The sequence below is a fragment of the Podarcis vaucheri genome (assembly GCF_965113315.1).
Source record: "Podarcis vaucheri genome assembly, chromosome: 14".
NCBI classification, from domain to species: Eukaryota; Metazoa; Chordata; class Lepidosauria; order Squamata; family Lacertidae; genus Podarcis; species Podarcis vaucheri.
In genome coordinates, this window is record NC_138752.1 from 11,480,046 (window position 1) to 11,500,979 (window position 20,934).

General features: G+C 42.9%; 1 protein-coding gene and 1 long non-coding RNA gene across 6 annotated transcripts in view; one reads left to right on the forward strand and one right to left on the reverse strand.

Moving 5' to 3' along the window:
• The window catches only part of MYO5A (myosin VA), a 120,254-nt gene that overhangs the window by 27,194 nt on the left and 72,126 nt on the right, over positions 1-20,934 (forward strand). For all 5 annotated transcript variants that reach the window (XM_082198225.1, XM_082198224.1, XM_082198226.1 and 2 more), the window contains exons 2-4: positions 2,974-3,084; positions 3,524-3,695; positions 9,667-9,811. In XM_082198225.1, the coding sequence (XP_082054351.1) occupies positions 2,974-3,084; positions 3,524-3,695; positions 9,667-9,811 (428 nt within the window). The remainder of the gene's footprint in view (positions 1-2,973; positions 3,085-3,523; positions 3,696-9,666; positions 9,812-20,934) is intronic.
• On the reverse strand, positions 16,090-17,947 carry LOC309518675. Its single transcript, XR_014213584.1, has 3 exons — positions 17,621-17,947; positions 16,242-16,931; positions 16,090-16,207 (listed from the first exon to the last, which is right to left on the reverse strand). It is a non-coding gene; the product is annotated as an uncharacterized lncRNA (long non-coding RNA).

Genomic DNA, 20,934 nt, shown 5'->3' on the forward strand with positions numbered 1-20,934 from the left:
TGCTTGCTGCATTTCTGTATTGTCTAATCACGTTTCTTAAACTGAGTGGTACTTCCTCCCTCACACCCAGGTATGTGCCAGCCTCTCCTCTACTTCCAGACTCAAGTGCAAAGGCACACAGTGGTTGCTCAGTGCAGGTCCATTCATGGGCAAGACCAGCCTGCTTGGCAGAGAACCCTAGGGGTGTAGCAGGAGCTGCCACGTTACTGCAGGAAACTGGCCATTGTACATCCAAATATGCTTTGTCAGGAGTGCAGGGCTGGCTCAAGACATTTTGGTACCTGGGGTTGCCCCCGTCCCCGCCAGGGAAGAAGGGGTGAGGGAAGATCTACATCAGGAACAAGGGAAAGAGGAAGAAAGATCAACATTGGGATCTTCTGCCCTGGTGGATCCTGCTGCCTGAGGCGGTCGCCTCATCTTGCCTCATGGATGGGTGGCCCTACAGGAATGGGTTTATATCCTATTACTTTTGCTGCTTTTTTTACTAGTTGAATCTATAAAAAAGTGACTGGAGCTTCCAGAAAGTAGAATACATTAGAATGGCAGAGCCTCCAATATTTCACAGAAGAAAATCAGAGCTATACGTGTGAAAGGTACATTCCTGAATCCACATCAACTCCTATACAGCATTGCATTTAGTCTTCAATAGCCTGTCATTCACTGATTTTAAAGCCAATATGGCATTTGTTTCTTTTGGTTAAAGATATATTGGAAAATCATAAGTGTCTGATAGTATGCTACCACAGGTCAAAATATTTGCAGTAAGTGAAATGAAAAACTCTTCTGTATACTGCACTGATGTCACAGTGTATGGATTTATATGTGTGTGTTAACTACAAACCGTATGCTCTATCCCCACTCAGTAATGTAAGCTCTAGATTCCCTCATGGTGATAGAATGAGCTGATTCCTAAAGAATGGCAATTTTAGCAATTCACATTAAAACAATTTTAGCAAGGCAAAAATAGGGGCCATCATTTCTCAGAGACAGGTAACAAAAAATTGGTACAGTGGTACCTCGGGTTAAGTACTTAATTCGTTCCGGAGGTCCATACTTAACCTGAAACTGTTCTTAACCTGAAGCACCACTTTAGCTAATGGGGCCTCCTGCTGCCGCTGCGCCACCAGAGCCCTATTTTTGTTCTCATCCTGAAGCAAAGTACTTAACCTGAAGCACTATTTCTGGGTTAGCGGAGTCTGTAACCTGAAGCGTATGTAACCTGAAGTGTATGTAACCCAATGTACCACTGTACTGTCCCTGGTAGATGGGGACAGATGGAGTATATGGAAAGGCAGCCTTGCCACTTGAGAGTTTGTGAAATACGAGTGTTATCAAAATATCTGAGTAGTCAAATTAGACCTCTAGTCGGCCATCTATATTTTCCACAAAATTTTAAAGAAATGTTGGACTCATTCTGATGCAGTGGCAAGCAACGGTTTGCTGCTCCATGACTGAGCCCTGTACTCGTATGCTTAGTCCTCCCCTCCTCCTTCACATGCTCACATCCCCTCCTGATTTAGTGGCACAGCTGTTTGTTACAGCCAAATCATTTAGTGCAAAGCTGAGTTTGTCTGTAACCAGGACCTCAGAGCACAGTTTGTAATGATTTTTGGTGACGTTTGAGGTTAGGTAGAGAGGGTGCAACTTTTAAATGAATGCTTTTAGTGCAACGTGTGAATTTATAACTGTTGTTTGTGTGGATGCATGTGACAACAATGGTGCCTTTTGTGGAGGGATGGGCACAGTTTGGATTCTGATTTCAGGACCAGAATGTCTTTGACTGAATGTGCTGTGTGAGAAAACTTATATATGTGGGTGGGGAAAATAAATCTTTAGGAGTATGTCTGCTCTTTCCACAAGGAGTTTCCAGTTAGACCACTATATAATCTTTCTTCAAAAGAAAGTGGCTATTGCACTTCTAGATTAGAATCTTCAAACAAAAAACCTGATGGATGATCTACAGTCCTTGCCTTGAAGTCCTTTTGGTGGAGTCCATAGCGTCAGTACTTGGAGGCATATTCTGCAGTAAAACCTAGGGTTCATTGGAGTGAAATTATAACAAAAATTCCCAAGCACTTGTTAATTTCCTAACAATCTGTATAGGCTACATCTGTTAATAAAGTTAAGTCAGTGCACGGAAGTCGTAGTTATTAAGTTAGCATTAATAAACAATTCCAGAAATTCTTCTCAAGTGGTGGTGGTAATAATTCCTGCCTGTCTTTGCCTTGAAGCGTTCAGTACATACCTGTGGGCATTGCATAATTTCCCTTGAGTTCCCTTGAGACACTTCCTAGATACCATGTTTAGGATTGCATCCTTGATTTCAAATAAGTCCATAGGATTAACTGGGGATAAAATTCAGTTCATTGGATTATTGCAATATAGTGTTCTCATTGAATTCAGCTGAAGACAATCATGTTTGCTGTAAATATTTCCCCCCATAACAAGGCTGAAAATTTTAAAAAGGTAATGGCTCCCAGTACGTTTCCGAAAACAATTCAAAGTGTTGGTGCTGACCTTTAAAGCCGTAAACAGCCTCATCCCAGGAGCATCTCCACTCCCATTGTTCAGCCCGGACACTGAGGTCCAGCGCCGAGGGCCTTCTGGCGGTTCCCTCGCTGTGAACAGTGAGATTGCAGTGAACCAGGCAGAGGGCCTTCTTGGCAGTGGCGCCTGCCCTGTGCAATGCCCTCCCAGTAGATGTCAAGGCAATAAACAATTATTTTACTTTTAAAAGACAACTGAAGGTGCCCCTGTTTAGGGAAGTTTTTAATGTCTGTTGCTGTATTGTTTTAAATATTCGGTTGGAAGCCACCCAGAGTGGCTGGGGAAACCTATCCAGATAGGCGGGGTATAAATAATAAATTATTATTATTATTAAATATTATTATATAATGTTAGTGTGTGTGTGTATTATTTCAATACAAATTGCTTAGAAAATACAGCTGATCCTTTCTTAATTTTGTTTTGCAGTATGCAAGGATTTGGATACCTGATCCAGAAGTAGTCTGGAAATCAGCAGAACTTGTAAAAGATTATAAATCAGGAGACAAAGTCCTTCATCTTCGTGTTGAGGATGGCAAGGTAATGTTAACTCTTTTCATGTTTTTTTTAAAAAATTTGCTATCATTTGCTGCAAAAGGTCTTGTTTATTTGTAGTACAGGTGGCAACCATTTTGCGCAGGGGTTCCATTCCCAGCCCCCGTGTACGTCGTCAGAGTGCGCTGCCCCGTAAGCTCTGCCCCACCCCCATTCTGCCTCTGCTCTGCCATCTTCTGGATTCAAAAGGACCTGCATGGCGGTGATTGCACATCAATTAGACATGCCTGAAATTGTTGCTGCCTGTATTTATATTTTGCCTATTAACCCAAGTGCTCAAGGTGGCTTACAGTGCATTGTAAATAAAATTGGCAGTTATGTATGTGTACTCAACTATATCCATATACGTTTCTTTTAAAAAATGTATAGTGATGTGTCTGATCATTTTGGATGCATGTAATATATGCTCTTATTTAATTTCCAGGAACTTCAATATAGCCTTGATGCTAAGTCCAAGGAGCTACCACCCCTGCGAAACCCTGACATACTTGTGGGTGAAAATGATCTGACAGCCCTCAGCTATCTCCATGAACCTGCTGTTCTTCATAACCTGAAAGTTCGGTTTATAGATTCCAAGCTCATATATACATATTGTGGTAAGCACAAAACCAGACTTTCTTATGTGGCTGGACACGTCAGATAGCTATGGGTATATTAAGTTATATGTTGCATTTAGGGCCTGTTGGTTTGTTTTTGGTTTCTTTTTCAGAAATTTGTATAAATCCTTTCTATTTATAAATAAAACCCTGTGTAACAAAATTAAACCATAACATCCTGAAACTCATAAAATAGTAGAATGCTATAACAGTACAAGACTAAAATAGCAGCACAAAGTTTAAACTGTTCTGCTTGTTTTTAAACAGATATAGAATAAATAATAAGTCAAACTTCAGAAATTACTGATTTGTCACTGAAAATGTTAATCATAGATGCAGTAATCCTTGTATGCGTTCCTTAACTGGAAACTGCCTTTCTGAAATATAGGCTAAAAACCTTAACAAATGTTTGTTTCCATTGACTATAGGTAACAACTCCTTTTTTGCAGAAGAGACTCTGCTATTTAAATGTAAACATGTAAAATCAGATTATATGTCAACTGCAAAACGACAAAAATAAGGTGTTTTGGAATCCCATAGAAGATTCTGTTTTTTAAAAAAGTAATGTATTTAATTTTGAAAACCACTGTGGTATGTAAGCTTCGGGGATGATTCCAATGTTGGCAGAACATGGTAATGGGAAAACATCATCTCTGCATGCTCAGGATTTAATGTGGCTGTGCAAATGTTTGGCTGCACAGCAGCTTACAAAGCTGTGACACTGATGCAGATTCTTAGTACAGTCTAGCCAATTTACATGGGAAACAAATTTCACCACAACCATGTGGATTTTGAGTAGCAGTCAAGCTGTGTAAATAATGTTTGAAGTGGCCATACTTGGAACTGAATTCTCTTGAAATCTATTTTATTTGCATTCTATAAGTGTAGGATGCAATTCTTCCTTGGTGATGATTAGTACATAGTTGTGTTGGTTTTGCTCCATATAGCCTGACTTTCTTGTGTTCTGCCTTTGACTGTAGTAGCATCTGTAAATCAATGTAGCAAATTATATATCTTGGCCAGAAGCCCCTCCATAAAGCCAAATGTAGCAGGGGCTATTGCATTAAAATACTTAATTTAAACAAATATTATGCTACCACACTTTGGCATCTACTTTTATAATACAATGGTATTTTTGTTTTGATTTTGTTTGAAATCTCTTGCATGTTGTTCTGTAAAAACTGTCACAAGTGACACACTCTGGATTACAAAAATATATTTTTGGCATCAGTTTTTTTAAATGCTTGGAGCGCCGTATTTTTTGCTCTATAACACGCACCTGACCATAACACGCACATTGTTTTTAGAAGAGGAAAACAAGGGGGGGGGAATTCTGAATGAAACAGTGGGTGTATCATTTTTGTGCTTCATGCTGTGGCCACAGACATGTGATCTGATGGTGAATTTGGGGTGACCTAATGCAAAAATCCTGAGAACCCCTGTGGATCCATGCTTTGAAACCACGTTTTTGCACCATTGCAGCCCCAGGCAACAGTGGGTGCGTGATTTTTTTGGTGCAGGCTGTAGCCATGGACATGCTATGTGATCTGATGGTGAATTTGGGGTGACCCAATGCAAAGATCCTGAGGATCCATGTGGATCCATGCTTTGTAACCACGTTTTAAGTGGGGAGGGAAGGAAAAACGCAGAAGGGACAAGGAGCACGAGAGGGGTGTGCAGAGAAGCAGCTGGCTAAGAATGCAGGAGAGGGGTTTAATGGGAGGGAGGAAAGGAAGGCAAAAGTCCCCCCACCCACCCAAGACAGCTGGCGCTCTCTCTCTCTCTCTCTCTCTCTCTCTCTCTCTCTCTCCCCCACCTGCATGTTTTCCGGCTGTCTGCGAGTCCCTAAAATGCTTCCCTGGACACAGCAGCGCTGGAGCACGGAGAGGAATTAGAAGGAAGGACACGATCCTTTCCTTTCCCCTCTGCCTGCCTGGAGGGGAGGGAATTTCCCTGCTCTTTGTTCCGTTTGAGCAAAAAGCAACCGAAACAGAAGAGGGTGGGCAGTAAGACCCTGAGGCAGAATGCAGGAAAGCAACAGCTTCCTCTCTTCAGGCACGCGATCGGATTTTTGCCTGATTTTTGCCCCTGTACTCGGGCCAGTCGGCTCCAGGGACCACACATTCGCTCAATAACACGCACAGACATTTCCCCTTACTTTTTAGGAGAAAAAATCTGCGTGTTATAGAGAGAAAAGTATGGTATTTCTTTTGCAATCAGTAGAATTAGAATTTTTTTAAACCACTGAAAGCTCTCACTTTTGGAATTCAGGTGCATATCCTAGTTGGTCATATAAAACTTCATTGACCAGTTGGTTTTTAATACTGGTAGAGAAGACATGATCTTATCTATGTTGACACAGCACTGAGCATATCTTGACTAGCAGGGCAAAATGTTAAACTCCTGATCTGCCATAGTAGAACAAAATAAACATAGACTTTTATGTGTTCTTAGGGATTTTATTCCAGAGATATTTCATTAGGCAAAAATATTAATAGTACAGTTACATATGTGCATACTTGGAAGTTAGTCCCATTGAGTTGAATGTGGCTTACTACCAAGTAATAGAGCAATCCGGAGTATCAGCATGTCACACTCTGAAGGGGTAATCCAAAAGAATGGGAACCTTTGGTTCCTCATAAGTTGTTGGACTATAGCTCTACTTAACCTTGATGGGATTGGGCATGCTGCTTGGGGCTGATGCGGATTGGAGTACAACATCTGTGGGCCACAAACTCCCCATCCATGGGGATTAATGGAAAAACCAAGAGTTTATTAAAACAGTTCATTTTTCTTCAAGGCCTGAAATACATTTACCCTTCTATTCTTTAAGCTATCCTTTGCAGGGAGAATGTTTTAGCTCTCTACCTTCTGAAATTAAAAAGAGAAAGTTTTTAAAATGGGTTTTCAGTTTTAAGTGAATCTAGCCCGTTATATTTATAATTAGTTAGCAAGAACATTCTAACAACTGATAGAACTGAAAACTGTTTATTGAGTTGTTCATAAACCTACTTCAGTATATGTGTTCATTTTCACCAGAGCATTTCAAGAGGCCCTGGAGATACTTATTCCCTCTAACCTTTTGCATCTCTGCCTCAGAGCTGCAATCCTAATGATGTTGTTTTTTTGAGAAAGGTGGAAGGCACCTGTTCACTGGGGATGCTTCACATGGAGCGGAAAAACAAACACTATTTTCTTCCCTGGTGAACGGTGCCACTGCTTGCATGTTAGCACACCTGATTTGGCTCCTGGCATTCTCCTTTCAAATCAAACATTTATTTATAGACTTATAGATGATTGCATACCCTCCAACCCTATAGATGATTGCATACCCTATGTTAATCATAGATGCAGTAATCCTTGTATGGGTTCCTTAACTGGAAACTGCCTTTCTGAAATATAGGCTAAAAAACCTTAACAATCCGGCTTGGGATTCATTCAGCCCAGCCTTTCGCACGATGAATTCTGCATATAAGTTAAATAAACAGGGAGACAATATACAGCCTTGTCGTACTCCTTTCCCAATTTTGAACCAATCAGTTCTTCCATATCCAGTTCTGTTTTTATTTTGTGTTTCCCCAGAGTGGCTGGGGAAACCCAGCCAGATGGGCGAGGTATAAATAATAACATTATTATGATTGATTATTATTCTGTGGCTGTTCTTGCAGAATCAGGACTGTTGAACGGTATGTAATTGCAGTCTATAACAAGGCGGCGTATCCTGTGAAACTCTGCAAAGCTCCACAGATGCATGGCACAGAGCATTTGTTACTTTAGAAACTAATATGACTGACTGTCATTAAACACTAAATTTTATTATATATTATTTAGCATTATATATAATTGATTATAATTTAGCCTTTAATGGCATGTAAGTGGCATATAAGTATATATAAAAATTTGCTCGTACCCACTGCACTGTTTCCCTGCAGATGCAATGATGAACAAATGGCAGGCCTCACAAGCCTGGAAGGACAATATGTCTTGAAATGCTCATCTAGATATGGTGTGAGCGTAATGGCAGAGAACCAATTATCTGTAGGTGGTGTTCATAGTTACTCCTGTAGAAAACAATGCCAAAATAAATTTGCCAATTTTCTTGGTAATAACTGCATACAATGAGTTTCCAACTATGGGTGACTGTAAGTCACATCTGCAAAATGTGGTATGGGGATGGGTATGAGCCTTAGTTGGTCTCTCTACTAACTATCTGCTGTTGGAGAGCTTCTCCCCACACCTAATTTTGGTGTTCCTTGGACCACATGAAAGATCATGTGGAGGCAGCTATTTGAGGAAACAATATAGGAAGAAAGAAAACTGTGGAAAGGTTATAAGGCATTGCAGTCAGTTAAGTGAATAAACAGCATTTGAAAAAGGTAGCTGGATCTCTAAAGCAGAGCAGGGGTCCGCAAACCTTTTCAGCAGGGAGCCGGTCCACTGTCCCTAAGACCTTGTGGGGGGCCAGACTATATTTTGAAAAAAATAATGAATGAATTCCTATGCCTCACAAATAACCCAGAGATGCATTTTAAATAAAAGGGCACATTCTACTAATGTAAAAACACGCTGATTTCCGGACTGTTTGTGGGCCGGATTTAGAAGGCAATTGGGCCGGATCTGGCCCCCGGGCCTTAGTTTGTCTACCCGTAGCTTAGAGCCTGTGGTTTGCTACACTCACTACATTTAGTCACATGTAGCCAAACTCTGGCTGGTGAGAGTTTTGAAGGGAGGCAGGCAGAGAAAGTTAATGGGGATTGTAAGCCTAGGGGGAAGCAGGCGTCACCCGCCACTTATCTCCCTCTTTGTTTCTGTCCCTGTATCTCTCTGCGTAGCCTTCCAACTCCCAGGGGAAATTAGCTGGTAAGTGGAGAGAAAATCAGCTGCGGAAGCAAGGTGGTCTGCTGCATTGTGTGCCTGTCTGTAGAAGAGCTCTTAGAATCAGACAGGCAGAGCTTGGCGAAACATGGCTACTTCTGACCGATGAGTGTAGAATGTGCCTAGGGCTCTTGGAAAGGCTGCCTGCATATAGTTCCGATAGCCCCTTTGAAAGCTGACAAACAGGGTGGTTATCTAATAAATCTGAGATAAACACTCTGATGTCCAAAGTGTCTTACAGCACCTCTTGCACAGATCCTGGTATCTCTCCTTCATTTGGACTATACAGTGGTACCTTGGGTTACATACGCTTCAGGTTACAGACTCCGCTAACCCAGAAATAGTGCTTCAGGTTTGCTACAGGATGAGAACAGATATCATGCTCCAGTGGCGTGGCAGCAGCAGGAGGCCCCATTAGCTAAAGTGGTGCTTCAGGTTAAGAACAGTTTCAGGTTAAGTACAGACCTCCAGAACGAATTAAGTACTTAATCCGAGGTACCACTGTAATTACATGAGCCTGTCTTACCCTGTGTCATACTGTTGGCCCCTCTAGTCCACTATTACCTTCTGTAGCGATTGGCCTTGGCTTGCCAAGGTCTCAGGCAGACGTCTTTCCCAGCCCTGCTGCTTGAGATACTGTTGAACTGGAAATCGGATTCCCTGCCTGCTGAGAATCTTCATCTCTCCTAGTCTGTGGATAAGTCAAAGGGGCTGGAGTAGGTGGGAAACAGAAGGAGGTAATACAGCTCTTTCCCAGCCAATCACCTACTTGAAATCTTTTGAAGCTGGGCTGTGACCTACTGTAAGTCATGAAGACTCAGAAGCCAGGAAAATGCTTTCAGCTGACACTCTGCATGGAAATTAGTCACCCTTTGCATGGTTTTCAGAGTGATAAATGGTCACCTATATACCTGTTTAGCTTTATATTCCTCATGACCTCTGTTTTCATGAAACAAATAAAAAAGGGGCGGAAACAAGTTTTGAACAATTTCATGCAGAACAAATCTTTCTGTAAAATAGAACTCCCCACTTTCTTTTCTATTTAATATTTGCCAACAACATATCTCATAATTTCCCCCCTAATTTTATTTTGCAGGTATAGTTTTAGTAGCCATAAATCCTTATGAACAACTGCCTATCTATGGCGAAGATATCATCAATGCGTACAGTGGCCAGAACATGGGGGATATGGATCCCCACATCTTTGCTGTGGCTGAGGAAGCATATAAACAAATGGCCAGGTTTGTGTGAAAGAGGCTTTATTTCTTCCTGTCACAATAGCATAATTTTCTCCATCTGTGATATGTGTTTTCTGTGCGGAAAGGTTCTGAAAGGATTTTCCTTACATGTGTGCTGTAATAAATATCACAGGGTTAACTGTTAAAAATCCCAGTTGAAATGTCTGACAGGTTGCACAAAAATTGGTTGGATACCTTAGTAAATGTATAGCAAATAAACAACTTTCAAAAATATGCAGTAGTTGAACAGTGAACAGAGAATTAACAGAGAGAAACTCATTTACTCTTGAAGCACTAGAACTTTGGATCATTCAATGTTATTGATGGGCTTGGGACTAACAAAAGCAACTGCTGCTTCACATAATGTATATTTAAATTTTAGGTAGATCACCAGGGTCATAATAAAAATGTAGGGCTGACTAGATATTAGTTATGCAAGTTGAGTAGAAACTCCAGAGTATCTTGATCATTAGGTGAGCAGGATATCAGAGAAAGGTCATTTTTATGTGCTTTACAGGACACCTGGCATGCTGCTATTGGAGACAATGTCAAGAATCAGAGGTCCGGATATCACATAACACACTGCCAAACCATGGCTAAGCATGAGCACGAGACCATGCAGGTTCTCTGAGGAAAAATCGTGGCTGCTTTGCTCCTCCCCTGACCCTGCTATTCAAAGCGAAACCATAATTTGGCTTAGTGTTACATCCAGACTGAGGCTCATGGCTTGTCTCTCTCCAGACAAACAATAAATTCTAGCCAAGGCTTGTTCTTGAGTTATTGCTCATCATTTGTCTGGAGGAGACAAACCATAACCATGGGTTTGAATGTATTTTTTGAGCCATACCATGGTTCAGTCTTGGGAAGTCCATCCAGGACCAGGGGAGAAGTCAAGATTTTTCCTTTGAGTACCTTTACATTCACCTGTTTATGCTTATGGTTTGGCTTGCGGAAGGGTAGGAAACCACAGTGAGAAGTAGGACTGATCTGAAAAGTTATCTTACAGGCACCATCCCGGGGTCCAAAGCCAGTGTGGTGTAGTGGTTAAGAGCGGTAGACTCGTAATCTGGTGAACTGGATTCGCGTCCCTGCTCATCCACATTCAGATGCTGGGTGACCTTGGGCTAGTCACACTTCTCTGAAGTCTCTCAGCCTCACTCACCTTACAGAGTGTTTGTTGTGGGGGAGGAAGGGAAAGGGGATGGTTAGCTGCTTTGAGACTCCTTAGGGTAGTGATAAAGCGGGATATCAAATCCAAGCTCTTCTTCTTCCTTTACCTTTATCTTTGACCTTTTTATGGTGTAACATCAGGAGCCAGCAAGGCTGAGTGTTGGAGTAGGAGCAGGGAGGCTTAGGTTTGAATATCAATTCTGCCATGAGGAAGGAAAATATGAAATAGGATTTGGCTTGAATTAATCCGTGTTGGAGCAGCAATTAACCCCGCCATTTCAAAGGCCTATCCTGTAATGTGCAATCTTTGTCATCTATTATTTTTCAGTCGATATCCTAGAATTTGATAACTATTGTTGAATTTGACAATTTTCACACATTCCTTCTACCGAGGGCAAAAAGTTATAGCAGCTGCACATGGAAAGCCACTTTTAGCTGGGAATTGTGCCTAAGCTTCAGAATGAAGAGAAAATTAAATGAATTCACAACCATCTATACAATTTGCACTGGGCTAGGACTTCCGAGTTTGCTTTCTGTCTGATTTTGTAGCAGAGACGCTATGCAGACCCCTCATAGCCAGTTGCTTTCCACACAGACTGAGGTCAAATGTGGTTAGCACTGGATCCTGAAGTTCATATGAGGTGCCCCCGCTGGAAGCTGTTCACTGAGAATTAGCAGACTGTTGCAACAGTGACCTCAACGAAATAATCCTCAGGGAGTAACTTTCATCTTGCTGGCTCATTTTTTTTTTTTTTGTCCAGGATGCAATCTGTCATGATTTTGAAGATACTGATTATTTCCATTTGCATGTGTGCTTAGCTTTGTAGAAAGTGTTTGTACATTATCGGTTGTTCATTCTGCACATTTCAGCTGTGTCTGTGAGGAGAATGTGGGAGAGGGAGAAATGTTACACTGCCAAATGAAAATGCATACGGTTCCATAAAATCTCTCTTAGCGCAGCCTTTCCCCAGTGTAGCACTGACCAGATATTGTGTACTACAGCAACGCCCATCATCCCTGACCATTGTCCATGCTTGCTGGGGCTGAAGTCAGTTGTAGTCCACAACATGTGGAGGTCACCAGGCTGTGGGAGGCTGGCTTAGAGCTTTTATCAAGCATCTGGTGCATTTAAGCCATGATTGATTAATAGCCCTAAGGAGCTTCAGTCCTTCGTGTTGGAAGGGGTGCCACTAAATCCTTGACAGGTTTGATTCAGAAGCAGCTCTGGCTCGTTGCTCCAGATGTTATCAGTCTTTGCGGTCAGCAGTTTTTCCGGAGGAGTGGGCTTAAAATTAGGACATGTTTTTATAAACCCGTTACTAATGAAGTAAACCCCACTTATGCTAAGTAGCATGTGCCGTGTTTAGGGTTAGTGGTCCAAGTTTGATGCACCCTTAAATTATTCTAAAGCCCCAATCCAGTGGTAACTTCTCATGTGCAGTCTCCATTGAAACGCTGGGGACAAATGTGGTCTTGCATGGCTCCCCCTTCATTTCAGTGGGTTGTGTAAGAGAACTGCTCTCTAAATTGTTGCATCTTGAAGAATAAAATCACCCGGGGAAATGTTGAGTGAATGCCTCTGGGTGTGTCAGATGGGTGAACTATCCCTTTTGAATGAGGGGTGCTAGCTGCAGCTGGGTGTTTTGTGTTTTTTGGAGGGGGACGGGTTCAGAATTTTTTAAAAACATCATTCATTCTTTAAATGGAAATGTCACCAATGGAAAGGCTTAAAAACACACACTTAGACTGGGTGAATAAGTCCTCTAATTGAGGCCCTATATCACCAGCACCAGCCCAGCTATTGCTCAGCAATATTTTTTGCATTCTCCACTATAAAGTATTGCACAGTTGTACAGAAGATAAGATTAAGGGCAGGCATGATAGTTGACTCTGAATATCTGAACAGTGGTCACACAGAAGATGGAGCAGACTTTAAGGGAAGCAGATTTTGGATAAATGTTAGGAGAAATTTCCTAATGGTATTGACAGGAAGAGACTAGATATCTTCAAATTCTGTGATTAAAACCATACTGTAACAAGGCACTCTGATCAGCTTGATCAGAGTCAGCTTTTTTCTGGTCCCCACTAAAAAGGTAAAGGTACCCCTGCCCGTGGGGGGGCGCGGGTGGCGCTGTGGGTTAAAGCCTCAGCGCCTAGGGCTTGCCGATCGAAAGGTCGGCGGTTTGAATCCCCGCGGCGGGGTGCGCTCCCGCTGCTCGGTCCCAGCGCCTGCCAACCTAGCAGTTCGAAAGCACCCCCGGGTGCAAGTAGATAAATAGGTACCGCTTACCAGCGGGAAGGTAAACGGCGTGCCGTGTGCTGCGCTGGCTCGCCAGATGCAGCTTTGTCACGCTGGCCACGTGACCCGGAAGTGTCTCCGGACAGCGCTGGCCCCCGGCCTATAGATGTGAGATGGGCGCACAAACCCCAGAGTCTGTCAAGACTGGCCCGTTCGGGCAGGGGTACCTTTACCTTTACCCCTGCCCGTACGGGCCAGTCGTGTCCGACTCTGGGGTTGTGTGCTCATCTCGCTTAAGAGGCCGGGAGCCAGCGCTGTCCGGAGACACTTCCGGGTCACGTGGCCAGCGTGACGAAGCTGCTCTGGCGAGCCAGCACCAGAGCAGCGCATGGAAACGCTGTTACCTTCCTGCTATAAAGCGCTACCTATTTATCTACTTGCACTTGGTGCTTTCGAACTGCTAGGTGGGCAGGAGCTGGGACCGAACGACGGGAGCTCACCCTGCCGCGGGGATTCGAACCGCCGACCATGCGATTGGCAAGTCCTAGGCACAGCGCCACCCGCGTCCCGGTCCCCACTAGGTAATGTTAAAATACGTAGAGGCAAGTTAGTCCCAAGTTTGTAGATTTCCATGCTTTCTATACCTTGAATTGTGTGAGCTGTCATGTCTTAATCAGTGTTGTTTAACTGTGAGCTTTAATATCTTTTTAGCTTATTAAATATTAATGGCCTTTACAAAAACTGCACAGAAATTTCTTTTAAATTTCTTTTATATACACCATCCAATAGATAAAAAGAAAAAAATACATGCAAGTACCAGATCGTACCTTAGTTAGGGCATTCGTTTTTATACATCACTTCTAGATTGGAGGTGCTTTAGGGTTCTTTAAATTTATTTTTTTGTTAATACTATTAAGCACTTTCTAAAAAGATTAACCAAATTACTTTTTGTGCTATTACAGTGGTATCTCTGGTTACGTACTTAATTCGTTCTGGAGGTCCATTCTTAACCTGAAACTGTTCTTAACCTGAAGCACGACTGTAGCTAATGGGGCCTCCCGCTGCTGCTGCACTGCTGCTGCGTGATTTCTGTTCTCATCCTGAAGCAAAGTTCTTAACCCAAGGTACTATTTCTGGGTTAGCAGAGTCTGTAACCTGAAGCGTCTGTAACCTGAAGCGTATGTAACCCGAGGTACCACTGTATCACAATTCTTTAGGTTATTTAAAATACTTGTGGTGCAAGTCTGTCATTCATACTACTTCTGGCCATTAAAAACAATAATATCACATTATACCAAATGCATGGAAATTCAGAAACTTATTCATAGCTGCTTCTAGGAGTTCTACTATGGACATACTTAATTCAAGCTCATGTATAATACCATTATACGTAATACCATTAGCGTAAGATCCTACAAAATACTTTCTTTATTGCTACCAATGATGTGGAGCATAGGTGACATACATAATTCATTGTTCTGTAGAGAAATCAATTTTGCATCTCCTTTCCTAGACAAGCTGTACATGGCAGTTTTGTGTAAGTGAACTTTATTGGTGGTGTGTGTTCTAGGAAACTGCTGATCAGCTCTGGCCAGTTTGCCTTGCAGATACTTTTTGAATTAATTGAAATGGTGGTTGTAACCTTTAAAACACAACATTAATATTAATATTTAAAAGAGGATTAGACAAATTCACTGAAGACATGTCTATCAGTGGTTTCTAGCCGTGATAGCAGTGCTCTGCCTCCATGTTAGAAGCAGTAATGCTTCTCAATACCAGATAAACCAATATCTCAAAATTAACCTGGCCAATCATAATTCTTACTGAGTGCTTTTGCATCTATCAATCTTATGACACCTGATAGCTAATGCATCCTCCCTGCATCTCTGAAAGGAAGAGTACAACTTAATTATCCTATTTGGACCACAATTTATTGCGCAGGCCAGTGCAAAAGGCAAAGCTTTCTTCTTGCTGTATAACGATGTGCAAAGATGTGGCTTAGGATCAATTAAGGATCTTAATGGTCAATTTTATGAAGAAAGTAATTGACAAGATCCTGAAAGTACTTTATAGGAATTATGTTCTAGAGGCAGTGGACTGGAAGACAAAGCAAGATAATAAATTGCAAGTTCAGACTTTTTTTGTTTGCAGAATGTTCATTAAAAACACCAGAAGAAAAGCAAGATGACAGGAGTGGAATGATAAGTGCAAATAACAGATTAGAAAATAGTACATCCTGTCTTCCTTCAAGATAGTAGGCATATAATTTGCTTGTTCATTACATTTTTTAACCCACTTCTTTCCAAGGAGCTAAAAATGAACACACGCTTAAACTCTCGCCTGTTTCATTCTTGCAGTAACTTTCTGAGGTAGCTTAGGCTAAGAGATGGTGACTGGTACAAGGGTCACCCTGCCCACCTAGCAGTTCGAAAGCACGTCAAAGTGCAAGTAGATAAATAGGTACCACTCCGGCGGGAAGGTAAACGGCGTTTCCGTGCACTGCTCTGGTTTGCCAGAAGTGGCTTGGTCATGCTGGTCACATGACCCGGAAGCTGTACGCCGGCTCCCTCGGCCAATAAAGCGAGATGAGCGCCGCAACCCCAGAGTCGGTCACGACTGGACCTAATGGTTCCTTTACCTTTACAAGGGTCATCATAGTTAAAGCATAAACTATGGAATTTGATCCCACAGGAGACAGTGATGGCCACCAACAAGGCAGTGATGACCTCCTCCTCCTTCTTCTTATTATTCTTATTCTTATTATTATTATTATTATTGCAATTTATTACCTGCCTTTCACCTTAAGGTCCCAGGGTGTGTTACAGATTAATATTAATATTTAAAAGAGGATTAGACAATTCATGGAGGATAAGGCTATCAATGGGTCCTAGGCATCCTTATGCCCTGCTTCCATGGTCAAAGGCAGTAATGCTTCTGAATTATCAGTTGCTGGAAATGGCAAAAGGGGATAGCGCTCTTGTTCTTGAGTCCTCTTGTGGGTTTCTGCACAGGCATCTGGTTGACCACTGTGAGAACAGGATGCTGAACTAGGTGGGCCATTGGTGTGATCCAGTAGGCTCTCCCGAGCTTTGTAACTGAGTGGAGATTTGAACCTAGGTCTCCCTGAGCCTAGTCTGGCACTATCACCATTGCACCACACTAGGGTTTCACACTCAGGCACTGACCAGCCTCCAAACTGCTTGGTTTCATCAGTGTTACCACATCATTTGTCTTCAGTTCATAGCCTTTCTCTTGTTCCTAATTTTAAAAGCAACAAGGAAGGATTTGGAAATACTGGATGTCTCAAGACCATTGTGACTTGAAAGGGCTTGAACAGCAGTACAGACTTCTTTAAAGAGCAGCGCAGTTGCCTTTGTAAAAACCTGTCACTAGATTTTGCATATCTACCAGTTTTTTATGCCTTTAACGTATATCCATTTCCTTGCCTGCAATAAAATAAGATTGCTGTCCATTCAGTTGCTAGTTGGACGATTTATGTCTTGTCTAGTCTTGCCTCCAGTTCCCACAGGTTTTGATGCTGGACTATCGCTGCATGCTTCCCATTGTGCTGAACACCCCTTCTGTCAGTAGCTCATTCGTAGCTATCCGTGGTTCTGTAACTCCTGGCCTACCTTTGCTGGACAGAGGTTGAAAGCAAACTGGATCTCTGCCCACCAAGGCTATCTCCCACAGGCTCCACCTCCTTTTGGAGAACTTACTGTATTTTTCGTTCTATAGGACGCACATTTTCCCCTCCAAAAATTAAGGGGAAATGTGTGTGCGTCCTATAGAGCGAATGCAGGCTGCGCCGCTAAGCCCAAAGCCAGAACAGGAAGACGGAGCACTGCGGAGCGCTCCGTCTCACTGCTCTAGCTTGGGGATGGTGCCTTCACCACACTGTCCTGCAGAAGCTAGCAAGGCTGTTCCCAAGCCAGAACAGCGAGACAGAGGGCTCCGTCTCGCTGCTCTAGCTTGGGGATGGTGCCTTCACCCCGCTGTCCTGCAGAAGCTAGCAAGGCTGTTCCCAAGCCAAAACAGTGAGACGGAGGGCTCCGTCTCGCTGCTCTAGCTTGGGGATGGTGCCTTCACCCCGCTGTCCTGCAGAAGCTAGCAAGGCTGTTCCCAAGCCAAAACAGTGAGACGGAGGGCTCCGTCTCGCTGCTCTAGCTTGGGGATGGCTGCGCGCAAACCTCTGCAGGGCAGCGGGGCGCTGCGCTCCAAAGGCTTCAGGGATCTTTGAGGCTGGCGGTGGGGGAAAGCAGCGCTTCCCTCCACCGCCAGCCCCACAAGCTCTGGTGAATGTACCTTGAACGCACCTTGTTTTAGAGGGGGAGAACAAGAAAAAAAAATTTCCCTGTTCTCCCCCTCCTATGGTCTGGTGCGTCCAATGGAGCGAAAAATACGGTAGCTTCTTAAAAGGGCAGCCCTCTGAACTGAAGGCCCTCCTCCTGTGCACCATAGGATCAATCCTGTGCTGCTGTACCTAAGGGGAGGTACTGTGAAAGCCATTGGGTCCCTCAAGCTCAGGAGAAGACACCAGTGAAGTCTCCTGATCTCCAGCAGAAACTGGTCCACCTCCTTATCTGGTGTCTATGCAACCTTTGACTCTGTGTCTAGATTGCTGCTGGGCTCAGGATTCATGCCACCAAGCTTGGCAAACTGTCTATGGCTAAGACTACAGGTATTCTATAACCTTAGATACTGAGAGGTGCAGTTTTACTCATGAATCAATTCCAAAAATAATCACTTACGATTACAGTGGTACCTTGATTTAAGAACAGCTTAGTTTATGAACAACTAGGATTAAAAGCTCTGCAAACCCGCAAGTAGGTGTTTTGGTTTGTGAACTTTGCCTTGAAATAAGAACATGTTTTGCTTCCTGTTGAGTGTGTTCCATTTGTAAATTGAGTCCCCCGCTGCTATGGGAAAGCACGCCTTGGTTTAAGAATGCTTTGGTTTAAGAACGGATTTCTGGAACGGATTAAGTTAGTAAACCAAGGTACCACTGTATAGTCTTTGCTCTGATAAGTGATTATTAGAATCTGTGTGACATTATATCCTAAATATAAATATAATTAAATTGTCCCGGATTGTAGAATCGTGTTTCATATCACGAAAACTAGCTTTCTGAATAAAAATGACACGTGAGTCTGGTGGCATGAAGCCTTCTACGCCTGGACTGGGGGGAAAGTTCAAGTTCAAGCTACGAAAATGCACAATGAACTCCTGTCTAGCATAGAGATTAACTGCGGAATAGACAGCACCAGCTGATTCTGCTTATATAGAGGCTGTCTGTGCCAGGTACTTGCCAGAGGGTGTTATAATAGGCTGCATACAGGGAATTTAATAGTGTACTCTGCATAGCCCTGGTGAGAGAAAGTGTGTGTGTGTGTGTGTGTGTGTGTGTGTGTGTAGGTGGGGTGGGGGCCTATACTGATGTTAGTAAAGAGTGCTAATGTGCTTTGAAGGGACTACAGAGTGCCTCTCAAATGTTTCCATTAGTAATACAGTGGTGCCTCGCAAGACGAAATTAATCCGTTCCGCGAGTCTCTTCGTCTAGCGGTTTTTTCGTCTTGCGAAGCAACCCTATTAGCGGCTTAGCGGATTAGCGCTATTAGCGGTTTAGCGGCTATTAGCGGTTTAGCGGCTATTAAAGGCTTAGCGGATTAGCGGCTAAAAGGCTATTAGCGGCTTAGCGGATTAGAAAAAGGGGGGAGCGGAAAAAAATCGGAACACTTGCAAGACGTTTTCGTCTTGCAAAGCAAGCCCATAGGGAAAATCGTCTTGCGATGCAGCTCAAAAACGGAAAACCCTTTCGTCTAGCGGGTTTTCCGTCTTGCGAGGCATTCGTCTTGCGGGGCACCACTGTACATAAATCCTTATCAAAATGACTTTTTAGGAAATTGTCTTTTATTTAACCTAGAGGAAGAACCATCTTGGTATACTAGACTTTCCAAGGTCCCAGCCTGTTAAAAACTATGTACTGATTGTAAGCACTGTGTATTCTAATAAGGTTTTGTATTGGGTTTAATCCTTGTCTTGTTTATGTTCTCCTTCCCTTTTCACTCTTCCCCTTTTAAACATGGAGCAATTGTGTGTTTCCCCAGAGCCTATTATAACTAGTTGCCCCTACAACTGCATTATTATTATTTTTTCAACAAATCTGCCCTGGCATGTTTAACTTGAGATTGCATGCAGTGTATTAATATGGGAAAGGTTAGAGCTGGTTTCATACCTTCTGCGAGAGCTGATCTCAGGCTTGAACATGAAGTGGATGTCTTTACAAACCTTCCTTCTGAAACCCCAATCTCTTAAGCCTGCATTTCAACATATATTGTGCATTTTCTCTTCCTCCTGCTTGTTGAAGACTTGCAGGAGAGAAGGAGCCGTTCACACCTCATGGAAAACTAACTTGTAAAAATACTTGCCATATTTCGCTGAGGTCTCTCAGTCACCAAGTCAACATCACATTGTTGTGTCATTCAGCTTTCCTGGGCTCCATAGAAACAGGTACTGGGGTGCAGCTAGATTTGTCTTTGGCATGCAGTAAGTCCTGAATGGCCATGCCAACTTCCTTTCTGATGGTTGCATCTTACTTTGCCAAGCCATTATTAGGCATTGCAAGTATAGGCCATCATAAAACATCCACATATAAAAATTTAAAATATATACAAATAAACAGCCATGTAAAATATATAATGATGAGGATTTTCATTGGGATTTCTCCCCGCTCAATAGTGCCATTCAGCACTTTAAGAGATACTCTTGACAAAAACTCGGCCACCCTTACAGTTACTTCGGGGTTAATGTCAGACAGATAAAATCTGATATTTTCATTGTGCCATGATGTTAGACGACCCAAAAAATGGGATAGCACGCATCTGCGTAGCTGGTTGTACAATAAACAGTAGAAAATGATAGGTTCTACAGTGTCCGGCACATTCAAAGAACATTCACAATGTCTGTCATTACTGGGGATGTTTAAATATCTGCACTTGACAAAAGCTGAGGGGGAAACGTTCAGCTCAACATCAAAAAAACTAAGATCATGGCCACTGGGCCCATCACCTCCTGGCAAATAGAAGGGGAAGAAATGGAGGCAGTGAGAGATTTTACTTTCTGGGTCTCCATGATCACTGCAGATGGTGACAGCAGTCATGAAATTAAAAGACGCCTGCTTCTTGGGAGAAAAGCAATGACAAACCTAGACAGCATCTTAAAAAGCAGAGACATCACCTTGCCTACAAAGGTCCATATAGTAAAAGCTATGGTTTTCCCAGTAGTGATGTATGGAAGTGAGAGCTGGACCATAAAGAAGGCTGATTGCCGAAGCATTGATGCTTTTGAATTATGGTGCTGGAGGAGACTCTTGAGAGTCCCATGGGCTGCAAGAATATCAAACCTATCCATTCTTAAAGAAATCAGCCCTGAGTGCTCACTGGAAGGACAGATTGTGAAGCTGAGGCTCCAATACTTTGGCCACCCCATGAGAAGAGAAGACTCACTGAAAAAGACCCTGATGTTGGGAAAGATGGAGGGCAGGAGGAGAAGGGGACGACAGATGATGAGATGGTTGGATAGTGTTCTTGAAGCTACCAGCATGAGTTTGACCAAACTGCAGGAGGCAGTGGAAGACAGAAGTGCCTGACGTGCTCTGGTCCATGGGGTCACGAAGAGTTGGACACGACTAAACAACAACAAAGATTCTTGAGTCAGA